The sequence below is a fragment of the Melozone crissalis genome, unplaced genomic scaffold, assembly GCF_028551555.1.
Source record: "Melozone crissalis strain CALT ecotype California unplaced genomic scaffold, PUWL_Pcris_2 ptg000013l_1, whole genome shotgun sequence".
Classification (NCBI taxonomy): domain Eukaryota; kingdom Metazoa; phylum Chordata; class Aves; order Passeriformes; family Passerellidae; genus Melozone; species Melozone crissalis.
Genome location: NW_026535791.1, coordinates 61989069 through 62001424, shown reverse-complemented (window position 1 = coordinate 62001424; position 12356 = coordinate 61989069). Strand labels below are relative to the sequence as shown.

The 12356-nt window shown below is 43.7% G+C and overlaps 1 protein-coding gene across 1 annotated transcript; it reads right to left on the bottom strand.

Annotated features, from left to right (window-relative positions):
- Window positions 1-3438: 3438 nt before the first annotated feature.
- PRDX4 (peroxiredoxin 4) lies at window positions 3439-11484 on the bottom strand. The gene is made up of 7 exons (XM_054271560.1): window positions 11199-11484; window positions 9337-9454; window positions 8264-8380; window positions 7596-7718; window positions 6851-6981; window positions 5116-5150; window positions 3439-3569 (listed from the first exon to the last, which is right to left on the bottom strand). Exons 1-7 carry the CDS (start codon window positions 11482-11484, stop codon window positions 3519-3521), a joined length of 861 nt encoding a protein of 286 aa, XP_054127535.1. The 3' UTR covers window positions 3439-3518.
- Between the last annotated feature and the right edge of the window lie 872 nt (window positions 11485-12356).

Genomic DNA, 12356 nt, shown 5'->3' with positions numbered 1-12356 from the left:
CTCGGAATACAGTGAGGAGGAGCAGGATTGCCTCCCTTTACCCTTTCCCTTAATGATGATATGAAAGGAGATTTCTGTGGGACTGGCTGAACTCAGTGCCCAAAGGAATGCCTTGTTTCAAATGTTTTTATTTTTCTGTAGTTTAAAAGTACTAAAATCACTCAAACTTCATGTAACAGCTTCTGGTAGCCCTTTTTCAAATAGGGACCATTCCTGTCAGATTTTGCAGCCATGTCACATTGTACAGCACTCTGGAAAGAAGTTTGCAGGAGTTGGTGCAATGTGGGCCACAGAGCAACAGTTTTAGTTCAGAAACCTGCTCTAAACTCTGCATGCTCAATTGGTTTTACTGCATGTCCAGTCCAGCCTTTGGTGACACTGGTTTGATTGCTGATCTTGCTCTGAATGCATTCTTGACTAGGCATGGGAGAGATCATTTCTGCACGGGCTAGTCACAGGCTAACAGGAGAATTAAAGGGCAAATACTCAGCTTTCATGAAAGAGAAATTGGGGGACTCCTTTTGTGGAAGGTGTAGTTGGATGACCAGAGCTGCACAGAAAATACACTGGAGCACTTCTCTACCAGCAGAGATCCTCAGCCCTGCAGGGCTCCTGTCCATGAGGCTGGAGGCACTGCTGGGCATTGGCAGGTTGGAAAATACCTGTAAGATAAACACTGAGTCCCACTGTAAACCTAATACCAGTACAGGCTCCCAGCAATGTGGTGGTTATTTTTTGGATGTACTTGAGTTTGCACAGGAAGAGGTTTCTGTGGGCAAGGAATGGGCATGACCCAGGAAAGTTGCAGAGGGCTACATCAGCAAATAACATCAAAAATCTGTGCCATTATTATTATCTGAATTGATGCTTCTTTGATACTTCTGGAAGTGATATCCAGGTCTCAGCTAGATCCACCCTGCTTGGAGAGGTGGCTTTCATCTGCAGACCTCACCACCATACATAGCTTAACAGCTGAGGCGGCAGTAGAAGGGTGTGGGATGTTTGCCCAAAATAGGCAGAGGAAGTTGAAGACTGTCTCTCATTATTAGTCATTACTTGCCTTGCAGGAGCATTTTTTGCTTTTTCTATAGAAGACAAGCTCACAATGGCATCTGCATTTTATGCACTTCCAAGAGAGGACCCTCAATATATCCTGGGGTTTGGGAAAGCAGAGATGTATGAAATTTAAGTTTTGCAATATTTGAAACATCACTTCTGGACACTACTGGAAGAACAGAGTGCTCTGTCATTTGTTAATTTCAAATATGTACAGTCATATGGCAACTCAAATCTTTATTTAAGGACTACTTCCCTATTTCCCTAATACTTTTTATCCCCATTGAACTGCATTAAAAAAACCCAAAAAACAACCCTATACCATCCCTTACCACATGTTTAAACTGTAAATGTGCATTTATAAAAACCTTGAAAGTTTACTCAGCTACGCTGCTGTGACTTCAATTAAACTTGCAGTGGTCAAAGCATGCAGATGGCCCCAGTTTTCTTCAGTCACTAAGTGTTCTCAGCACAATTTTCTGTTCTTGACTCAGGCTGTGTACAGCTTTTGACCTGTGCTGGTGGTGACTGCTGCAGAGATCCACCCTGTGGCTGTGTTGCTGTAACTGCTCACTGGGCTCTGCAAGGAGCCGTGAGCGGGGTGGAGCATGTTCAACACGTGGCTGATAACTCATCTCTGTCTTTATCAGTGCCACTGGCTGGCTCAGTGCCAGAGGTCCCTGCAGCTGGGACAGCTTTAGGTGTGACTGAGCCAGCTGGAGAGGGGCAAGGCCTCTCAGCACCAGGGCACCAGTTCTAAAGGGGGCACAAGCACTGTGTTTATTTTGTGCCTTGGGCTGCTGCTGAATATCCATGGGATAGCTGGGCCTGCATTTCTCATGCTGCAGTGGCTTGGGGTCATTTGAACATTCTGTGTGATGTTCTTGGTGCTTCAGGGTGGATGTAAACAGAATCCAGAGTAAAATTCAATGTGATTTACATCCTAGTCATGTGAGAAAGCACCTCTCTCTACATGCTGCCCTCTGGTCTTTGCTATCACAGGCTGGAGGAGCACAGCAGGAGCTTTTGGGGTTTGGCATTGATCCTGTTCTGCCTCTGTTACCCTCTGGATGGGATGAGGCACTTCCTTCCCCAGACCTCACAGGAACAGGGAGGCTGAGGCTCAGGGAAGCTCTGCTTGTCCTGGCTGTGGTTCCCTCTGCCCATGGCATTGCATGTGTGTTATTTGTATCAGAGCTGAAGTGAAGCAGCCGTTCCTGCTCTGTGTCTGCAGTGACCAACTGGGAGAGCTGCTCAGTACTCACCCAAGTCCACAAAATCATGTAACTTCACAGGGCAAATGCAAACCTGGCCTGGTTCTGCAGAAGTGTAGTGAGGAGTCTGTGTATAGGGTAGGGAATTGTATGGTCTGGTGAGGGAAGGGAAGTGAGTTCTCAGGCAGGTGGGATCCAACCAAGAGTAATAAAGTAGTGATGCAGATTGGAGATGGAAGGTGCCTGTGACTTTTCAAGGATGACCCTGGTGCAACGGATCACACATTTCAGTTGCTGTTTTTCCAGTTACACAGAATTTAGAATACTGTGTCAAAAACAGGAAGAGGTGGGAAGAAGCAAGATGGCATCCTCAGGAAAGGGTTCTCCAGTGCACACAAGTATGTCTTACATGGAGATGTTATTTTCACTTGAAAGAAGAAATTCTTGTCCATCAGCCACAAGAGTTTCTGATGATCACACGTCAGTACTTATCTCAGGAAAGACTACAACTGTGTCCTTAAAACTAGGAGCCACTCACTTCCCCTTGGTACAACACACTATCCCCCACATCCATCTGTTAACAGTATAGGGACAGGGCCAAAACTCAGAAAATGTGAAACAGAATTGATCTTATCAGCAAATACACTACAAAATTTAAGCATAGAAAAATTTACTGGTTCAGCCCTTGAATCACATGAACTGGTAGAGGTGTGTTTTTTTCAGTGCAGATGTACTGATTTATATAGTGTAGGGTATGTTCTCAGTAGTTGAAAAATGTTTTCAAGCTTTACACAGACTGGAAATTTAATTCAGCAACTGTAACTTATTCCTAGCTTTTAAGTTAGCAGTTATTGCCACTGGACTACAGACAAATGTACCATAACCAAGTGGCTCTTTTCCAGCTGCAGTTTCTAGAATGTGACCAAACACACAAGATTTTTGCAGAAATTAAGAAATCTATTAATAGCAAAAGTCATGAATCTAAGTCCAAGATGCTAAGTGGATTTGGGCAAGACTGAGCATTTAAATAAAACCTAAAGAGAAAATATGTATTTCATAAGAATATTCCCTGATAGCTAATGAGATACCTGTGCTTCACACAGGTTAGACTACTGTTTAAACAATGAGCCCTTTAATATTTTACTGCTGTTACATATTAATCAAACTCACAAAAGTACCAAAATTAATGAAATTTTATTGGCAAAAATCAAGTTGGATGTGACCTATTGAATTCAACAGAAGTGAGCCTCAGTTTAGTTTATCAAAATACTTCAGTTTTCCAGCTGGATCTGGAATTATCTGTGCAAGAAAGAAAATGAAAATGTTAGCCAAAAACCAAAGCCATGAAAACACAGCAAACTGTAAAGCCAGAAAAGCACAGTATTTCACAGTAAGATGCTACTGCCAACTCACTTGCAACACTGAAGAGTAATTTATCAGTTGATTTGGTACTAGATTACTGTTCATCTCTAAAGGTACCTAACAGCAGTAGCAGAGAGATTCAACCAACTGAGGCATGAGAGAGTGCAGCCTACCAAAGGAAGAATTTTGACAGCTTGCCCCAAAAGCAAGATATTTTGGTAAATTAGTATCTGTAATCTAGAGGCTCAGAATTTACTTACAGTTCTTCCCTTGGCCACCACACTCTCATGGCTTCCTCTGGTTTGATCTAATTAAATCAAACACATTTAGAAGGCATGACTACATCTTTGAGAAAGGCTTTTTCAACTACTCTGCTATTGTCTGCATTTTTTGCACACAGGAGATGGAGAATGCTTCAGCACTGCTTTACATTACTAAATTGGCAGTGTTGGAGCTGTTAGCATCAGCATTGTCAGACTGTTTGTTAGAAAATATATCCATGTCATGTTATGTGGGTGATCCTAGTTATGGAGGGTAGAACTTTTCTGTGCCAAAATACAAATGTTGGGCCAGCCCACCCTCTTTCATTTTACAGTCTTAAATATCCAGCTTCCCTCATGATACTCCTTTGCTAGCTTGAAAAAATTGACTCCCAGCCTCAAGTCATCCTAGGAAACTTTCCTATCCAGCAAAGAAACATGGTTTAACATCAAGTAATCAAGTACAACGCTCACTAACTCTGCTTAGAGGCCGCTGGGACCTGGTTTTTGTTGAGCCAGCTCTTTAACAACAGTGCTCTGTCATCACCAGATGGTTCAGAAGGAAGCCACATGCTCAAATAAGTGCCAGTGATCTCATCTGAGTGAGGCAGCTCAGACTTCTAATGAAAGTTTCATTATTCTGCTGAGGCTTGCTCTGGGCCAGGGAACACAAACAAGTTCAGTGAGTGTTTATGTGAACTCTGGCTCCTCTGCCTCCAGTCCCATGGAGCCCAGGAGTAGCAAAGAAGGGAGGGGAATTGCACAGCAAAGCACTGCTCCCTGCTGGAGTGCTGACAGTGGCACTGGCTCTGGCACACACCACAGCAGCCTGGGAACTTCTTTTTTTAGGTAGTGCCCAGGATGTGCAGTAAGAACCACCAAGAATTTATATGGACAAATAACCAAGAAGATACAACAAACTCAAGAGTTTTGAACTTTCCCTCATCAGGAGTTAAAAGGAAAAAGTTCTTGATCACAAACTCACTGCTGGTCCAGTGAATTTTGTTCACACACCAGGAGTTTGAAACAACTGGGAGATGTCTAGTGTGAGGAAACAATCCCGTAATGAAATCAATAGCAATCCAAAAGCTGTAAGTTTAATAATGTGACATTACTCATACCTTCTCACTGGAAGTTGCTGAGATTTTGGATTTGGCTCTAGTAGAAATGGTAACTGAGTGCTTGTTAGTACTACATGCATGTTAATATAAACAGTGACTTACTGTTTCACTGCCAGGTTTCCAACCAGCAGGGCAAACTGAAAAAAAAAAAGACAACGTTAGCTCAAGAATTTTTACACACACAGACTTTTGTGTTCTTAATATTCTCTTTCTGACCTTAAAGTAAAACACCATGAAGTGTCACATGTCAATATCTGAAACTATTAAATGTGCAGTTTTCTTTACACATGGGATGGTGACCTAGCAGTTTACACCTGACACCACCCACCACTCAGTTACCTGAAAACTGCAGATCTCTGGATGGATATCTGTGCCTTAGTTTATTTCTTGTGTCCTTCTACACAAGTACAGGCAATGCAGTATCTGAGAATGAACTATTTACCTATTCTAGTAAAACAAGTTTTGCAGTAAAATTTAGGTGACTACATAGAGACCTACCTTTCTTTCTTTAAAACCAAAACTAGGAGCATTTTTTAGTAAAGAGATCAGTTCAAAGATTTCACAAGAGACTAATTTTATTTGTAACCTTGCTTAGGAGCAAAGGGATTGCAGCATGTGCTTACCACAGTGTGGCTGGGAGCCCTGGGACCACCTGAACAGCTGCACATTCTGGAGTAAAGCTCTCATCTATTCAGAGCTCTTCCTCTGAGGCTTCAGCCCAAGCAGTTATGTCATATTACACTGCTTTAAGACAGGCTGGCAGACAAAATACCCCACATGCTAGTAGGAATTGTGGAGAACTGTTATGCTGTGCAAAGAAACCAATGAGGTGTCTACAGAGGCTCTCTTCAACATTCATGTAAAAGCTGGGAAAAAAGTGGTATTCTGTAAGCACTGCAAATCAACATTCTGTAAGCTGGCTTTGCACTAAATGTGGGGAAATTTCCTTAGTCAGATGTGCATAGCCTAAGTATCAACATCTATTTTTTCAAGTCTGTACAGCACAGCAGAATAATGATTTGTACCTTCATAAAAAAGTACTTTCAAATGCTTGGAGACATTGAGTTGAACTGGAAGTTAAGTTGCTAAATGTGTATTCATATCTAAACAAATCTTCAAATAAGTTACGTCAAGAAATGTCAAAAAGTTCACCCTGTGCTTGAACTGGAGGAATAAGAATTCTTGATACAAAGGAATCAGAGAATCACAGAATTTCTAGGTTGGAAGAGACCTTCAAGATCATCGAGTCCAACCCATGTTCTAACACCTCAACTAGATCATGGCTCCAAGTGCCTCATGATGATCAGGAGACAGTAAAATTTCTTTGTTGGGGAAAGATGATCACACAGCACTTACACACAAAGTAATGGTGCGATAATTTCTACAGTATCACCATGTATCTTGACATGAAACACTCTCAATTAGTTATCACATTCTCAATTACTTGTTGGTATCCTCACTGAACGGCACAGGAAAAGGATGGCCTGCATCTCCATTATTTTAGTATGCAAAAATGTACTGAAATATTGGGCCTCATTCTTCACAGCCTCATATTTTGTACAAATTTATGCTTGTGACACATGGTGCATCATGCCAAAATTCAGACTAGAGGAATGCTTTATGCTGTCATTCTCATGGATGTGAAGCAAAATGTAAATTACTATTCTAGAATCAACCTAAGGACTTGGGACCACAGAATCCAGTAGGGCAATCAAACCCCTTCAGTGCCTGTATGAGGCCAGTCCTTAATGCTACTAAGCATCCTTCCTCCAAAAAGCAAATGCAGCTTCCAGGCTAAGTAAAACAATCTTCAATATGGCAATAGTTAAAAGAGCACCTTCTCCATGTTTGTCTGTGTACTGGAATGCTTGCACTAAACGAAGTGTTTCATCCACTGATCTCCCAACAGGAAGGTCATTCATTGTGATCTGTCGAAGGATTCTCTTATTGTCAATAATGAAAAGGCCTCTGTGGGTAAAAAAATTGTGTTAGGAAACAGAATTAATAATAGTGGTGTTTTCATGCATTATTTTATGTCTGCTGGATGGGAAGAATTTGATCTTTGCAAACACCATGTAACACCCACCACCAGTAACTTAATATTCTTTACCTGGGTAAAGAAGGACTTGAGCTGAGCTCCAGTTAAAACAAAAAAAAAACCAAACTTCTTTGCAGAACTGACATAGAACTAAGTTCTGACAGGCCCTGCCAGGGCATGCTGCAGATGCTAGGGCATCTCAAAAAAACTATTCAGTTTTAGGCAAATGTATCTCTTCAGGTAACCTTAGTCTTGACTCCACCTGCACTTGGGAGGTCCCTGAGCAGCTGCAGTTCTGGGGAATCCTGCACATTTGCCCTGCCCCAGGTATCTACTGATGCCTGCTGTTACACAGGATATTAACCTTGATCCCTCTTCTGACTCATTATGACTGCATTTTTTGTGTTCTTCAATATTTGCTACTCGCCATGAATCTCCAAGTAAAAGCTGCTCTAAAAAGAAAAATTTCAAATGCTTCTTTAAATATAAAGCAGGAAGTATCACCCCAGCAAAAACCCAACCAAACTGCAACCCAGTGAAATACCTAAGTGTGTGTCCTTGATCTTCCAGATACACTCCATAATCTTTTGAAATCTGGTGTGTCAGGTCAGAAAGAAGGGGAATCTTCATTGGTCCAAGTCCTCCTTGTTTACGAGGAGTATTAATCCTTTGAAGGAAAGGAAATATAGATGTATTTCTCATATTTATATTCCTTACACAATCAGGAATCACAAACTACATCAGTATGGACAGAAGGATTTAGTGCAAGTGACATTTTTTCTGTTCTGCACACAAAGGGGATGAACAGTATTTGTGGCTTGAACAAAATGTTCAGTAGATCTTTTGCAGTTTTGGCCACATCTGTTAATGATGACCTTTTTTCTTATCAGTTGCATTTGCTTTATGCCAACCTGCTCATGAACTGGGACAAATGAAGCATTTACTGACAGTTTCCTTAATACCTTCTTTTTGTATTAGTAGTATTTTTTGGACTGAGACACAACATATTGCAATACACATTAAACAAGCTTAAAAAATAAAGGTACTTTCACACACTAGGATTAAAATTTACTTTAAATATTTGTGTCAACAGCATCTCACTTTCACACATTATGATTTACCTCCACAGGCTAAAAATCTGAGGAGTACTGTTCTTTTGCTAAGTTGGAACTATGAATAATGTTTAGTGAAAGACAAGGGAAAGATACATACCAGGCTAAGTGAGTGAATTTTGAGTCCACAGAACATGCTACTACTTCAGTATTTATTGCTCTGAATTCTTCAATTCGGTCACTGAAGGCAATTATCTCAGTTGGACAGACAAATGTACTAGAAGATTGAAGACAAGATAAAGTTAGAATTTTATGAGAAAGCCAGTAAATTCTCTGCCTAACTTAAAATTGTGTATTTATCATAAATTATTTCAGCTTTTGCTTATGTTTATTGCTCTTTCAAGTATTTAATCAAATTGCTGCCTGACAAATCCTCCACCCTCAGACTCTAGCTTTGTTACAAATGGATTATTTCTGAAGACTATAAATCTATGGTTGTTTTACAATCTGGATTCAGAGCTTGTACAGTTACTTTCTTTTAGACTTTACAAATGTGGCTGAATTTAAGCACTATAAGCCGATTTTTTCAGAGGATCATACTATAATTTGCTGTTACTGTGCAAATCTACAACTTTTAACCAATTTGTCTTCAACTTTTTCTATTACAGAAGAACTAAAGTAGTAAAGCTAATGATGATATACTATTAAAAGTAGTCATGCATCTCTGTCCTCTTATCTTCATTTTGTGGAAGAGAATGGGATTGTCCTTTAAAAAGCAGAGATGTTTTCACTCAGTCAGTGAAGTTACTGCATTCTAAATAAAGGAGGTTAATGCCAAGTGCTCATAGGATGTTATGGGATGAGCTTAAAGGGAAAATGCCACCTCTTGGATATATTATGTACACTCTAGAAAGGATGCTCTCTTCTACTGGCAGCTCTGATTTACAGCATGAAACAGAACATAGACTGCCTAACTGGGAAACTACAAAGTTGTTTGTTTTATGTGGAGACACAAATTAGTGGACACAGTTACTAGGACAAAGACTGTGCTGCAATTTTACCAATGAGATGAGAAAACAAATGCAAATAATATATCTTCTTCTGTCACTCCTTTCTTCTCTCCTAAATTCTTACCAAACAAAAAACACAAGACCTCAAAAAAAGAGAAGAATTAATGAATTATGAATCCAGTGTAGCTCCACTCAGTGGTATGCTTGCAGTGCTCTTACTTACAAGTCAAGAGGATAGAAGAAGAAGACAAGATATTTTCCTTCATAATCTGTTAGCTTCAGCTCTTTAAACTCTCCATTAATGACTGCTGTTCCCTCCCAGTAAGGTGCTGGCTTGGAGACTGAAATGCAAAGAATGTTGAATTAAAAGTCAGAATATAACACCTGTGTTCAAACCAAGCTGCCCAAGGACAGCTGTTCTTCCTTTTGCTTGAAAAACAACCTGCAGCACAGTTCCAAGATGAAACTGCTTTCTAAACAGGGGGGTACGGAATGATGAAGAAATGAAGGCTTTAGTACACACACAAAGTAAATAATTTGACCAACTTGTGCTCACACATGAGCCCTGTTGATCACTGATAATCAAGGCCACACAAACCTTATCTGGGCTGACTGAACAAACCCTGTGTGCACTGCCAGCTCAGGGCACCTGCTAGACTGAAGGGGAAAGCTCTTTAATACTGCAGGTACTCTCATTGTTCTGCTAAAAATAGCTGTTGGGAACCACAAGCAAAAGATAGTTCAAACTCACCACTTTGCTACTTTTTAACCATGGAAACCTGTCTGGAATTCTGGTCCACAAAAAATACATGCCATAACATGGTTAAAGACAAATGCCTAAAAATGTAGCATATGTTTGTTAAATTACAACTCCTAAGCAAATTTTAACTTGAAGATAGCCGTGTTTTAAAAAAAATCCAGCTGAAAAGCATGAAATATATTTACTATTCCTATCAGACAGGATTAACCTTGAATTTAAAATATTAAAAATTAATCTGCCAGGTTCTATTTTCATACCACTATGAATTCTGAGGCAAAGGATAGGGTATGCTGGATTTCAAGGTGGTCTGAATACACTTGCCATGTCAAGGACACTGACATACAGCTCCAGCAAACTAGGGAAAAGCTTCAGAGAAAAATATATATGGAATCCTAAATATTATCTGGATGGTGCCTGAATTGTTTGGTGGTTCTCCTTTCTTAGGATGACCCCCAGCTGCAGAATATAGCTAGCAAGGATGTATAACAACGACCTTCAGATTAGGAGGGAGAAGGAAAAGATATTAAACAAAATACTGCATATCTTGACCCCTTTCTAAATTAAGGTAGCTGTTTTTGTAGTTATAAACATCAGTCTGTAATAACTTACACTGCAAAGGGAGAACAACCCAAACAGTATTGGTTACTAATATCTTGGCTGCTTTTCCTTTTTTTGTTTTGGAGCATCTGCTTGCAAACGTTTAAAACAGAATATATGCCCTGATTCAGTAATGGAAAAGGATTTCAAATTGCAGATAATATCTGTGTGGTCTCTCTGTACTCTGTGTCCTGCAGGACGGGACTTTGAGCAGTGTCCCTGAACATCTCCCAGCGATGCCATTTGCGGTGTTTGTCCCCAAGCCTGTCACCTAAAGCACTGAAAGCGCATCAGAGCACAGGCACAAAGGCAGTGCCGAAGGCAGCGCGTTACGAGGGGCGCCCGTTCATTGTTTCAGATCGCAGTGTGAGCACAGAACATTCCTGTGGATCCCCCGAAGCGCTCCCCTCAACTCGTTCGCCATTTCTGCAAACGCGGACCTCGCTGGACGCCCCTGAGACGGCGGCGGTGACCACGATGGGGATGCAGCTCTGGAAGGAGCCGCTCCGCGCTCCCCGTTCTCCATTCTCCCCTCTCCCCTGCCCGCCGAGGCCGCCCGGAGGCCGCAGCCAGAGCGGGCTGGGGACGGGAAGGGCCCGGGAGCCCCCGCGCTCCGCCTGACGTGGCGCTGCCGCCGCCGCCGCCGCCCCGCAGCCCCGAGCGCACTGCGGGCACATCCCCGCCCCAGCCCCGGCGCTCCCCGCAGCCCCGCCGCGCCCGGCACCTACTCTTGGCCTGGCTGAGGTGCAGCGAGTGGTCGGAGACGGGCAGCCGGGCGGCCTCCCCCGGGTACACCTGCCCGCCCGCGTAGTAATGGCACTGCTCGTCCCCGCGCTGCCGCGCCGGCCGCGGCTCCTCCGCCTCTCCTCCCAGCGCCGCTGCCAGCAGGAGCAGCAGCAGCGCGGGGCACCGGGCCCCGACCCCGCCACCCGCCTCCATGGCCCGCCGAGCCACTGCACGTCCCCGCGGCGCGGCGAGGGGCGGCGGCGGCGGGGAGGAGCTTGGTCCGCACATGGCCACACTCCCGCCGCATGGCCGGGCCGGGCCGGGCCGGGGCTCAGCGAGGGGGCCCGCGGGGCTGGGGCTGTGCCGGCCCGGAGCTCTGCACAGCTACCCGGGGCACAGCACGGCCACCCCGCGGCAGATCACGGCCACCCGGGGTTCGGCACGGGAACTCCATCCCGGCACAGGAACCGCATTTCGGCACAGGAACCCCATCCTGTCACGGGAGCCCCATCCCGGCACAGCCGCCCCGGGCCCTGCCCAGCGCTGGGGCGGGCGCTGAGCGCGGGCAGATCCGGCGGGGCTGCGGGCTCATCCTCCCGCCTCGGGAGAAACGGGGAACGATGTTCGTGTGTTGAGAAACGGGAAAGAACGCGTGTGTGTGCTGAGGGAACGGGCACGTATCCGAGTGATTGCAGAAGGAAACTGATTGTGAGAGGTTCCCCATCTGCTGTCATCGCTTATCTGTGGCAGCGCGGGTTCTGTGGGCAAGGCACCGCTCGCGGTCATAGCCAGCTGTGCCGAATGCAGATTGTGCATTCTGGCCGCATGAATTCAGGAAATGCAGAAAAGGGTACTGCCTCAGGCCCAAAACCTTGAATTGGTGCCAGCTGGGCAGCAACTCGTGAATGGGCACCGTGTAGTGCACGTGGTGACTGTGTAAGAGTGTGGCTAGGCAGAAATGAAATAATAAGTGCCTTAATTCACAGAAGAGACCTTTAAAGATAATCTATTCTAATGCCCCTCCAATGGCAGGGTTATTTTCAGCTAGATCAGGTTGCTCAGAGTCCTGTCCAGCCTGACCTTGAATGTTTCCAGGGTTGGGACATCCACCTCTGGTCAACCTGTGCCAGTGTTTTTTAATTCAAAACCATTATTCCTTA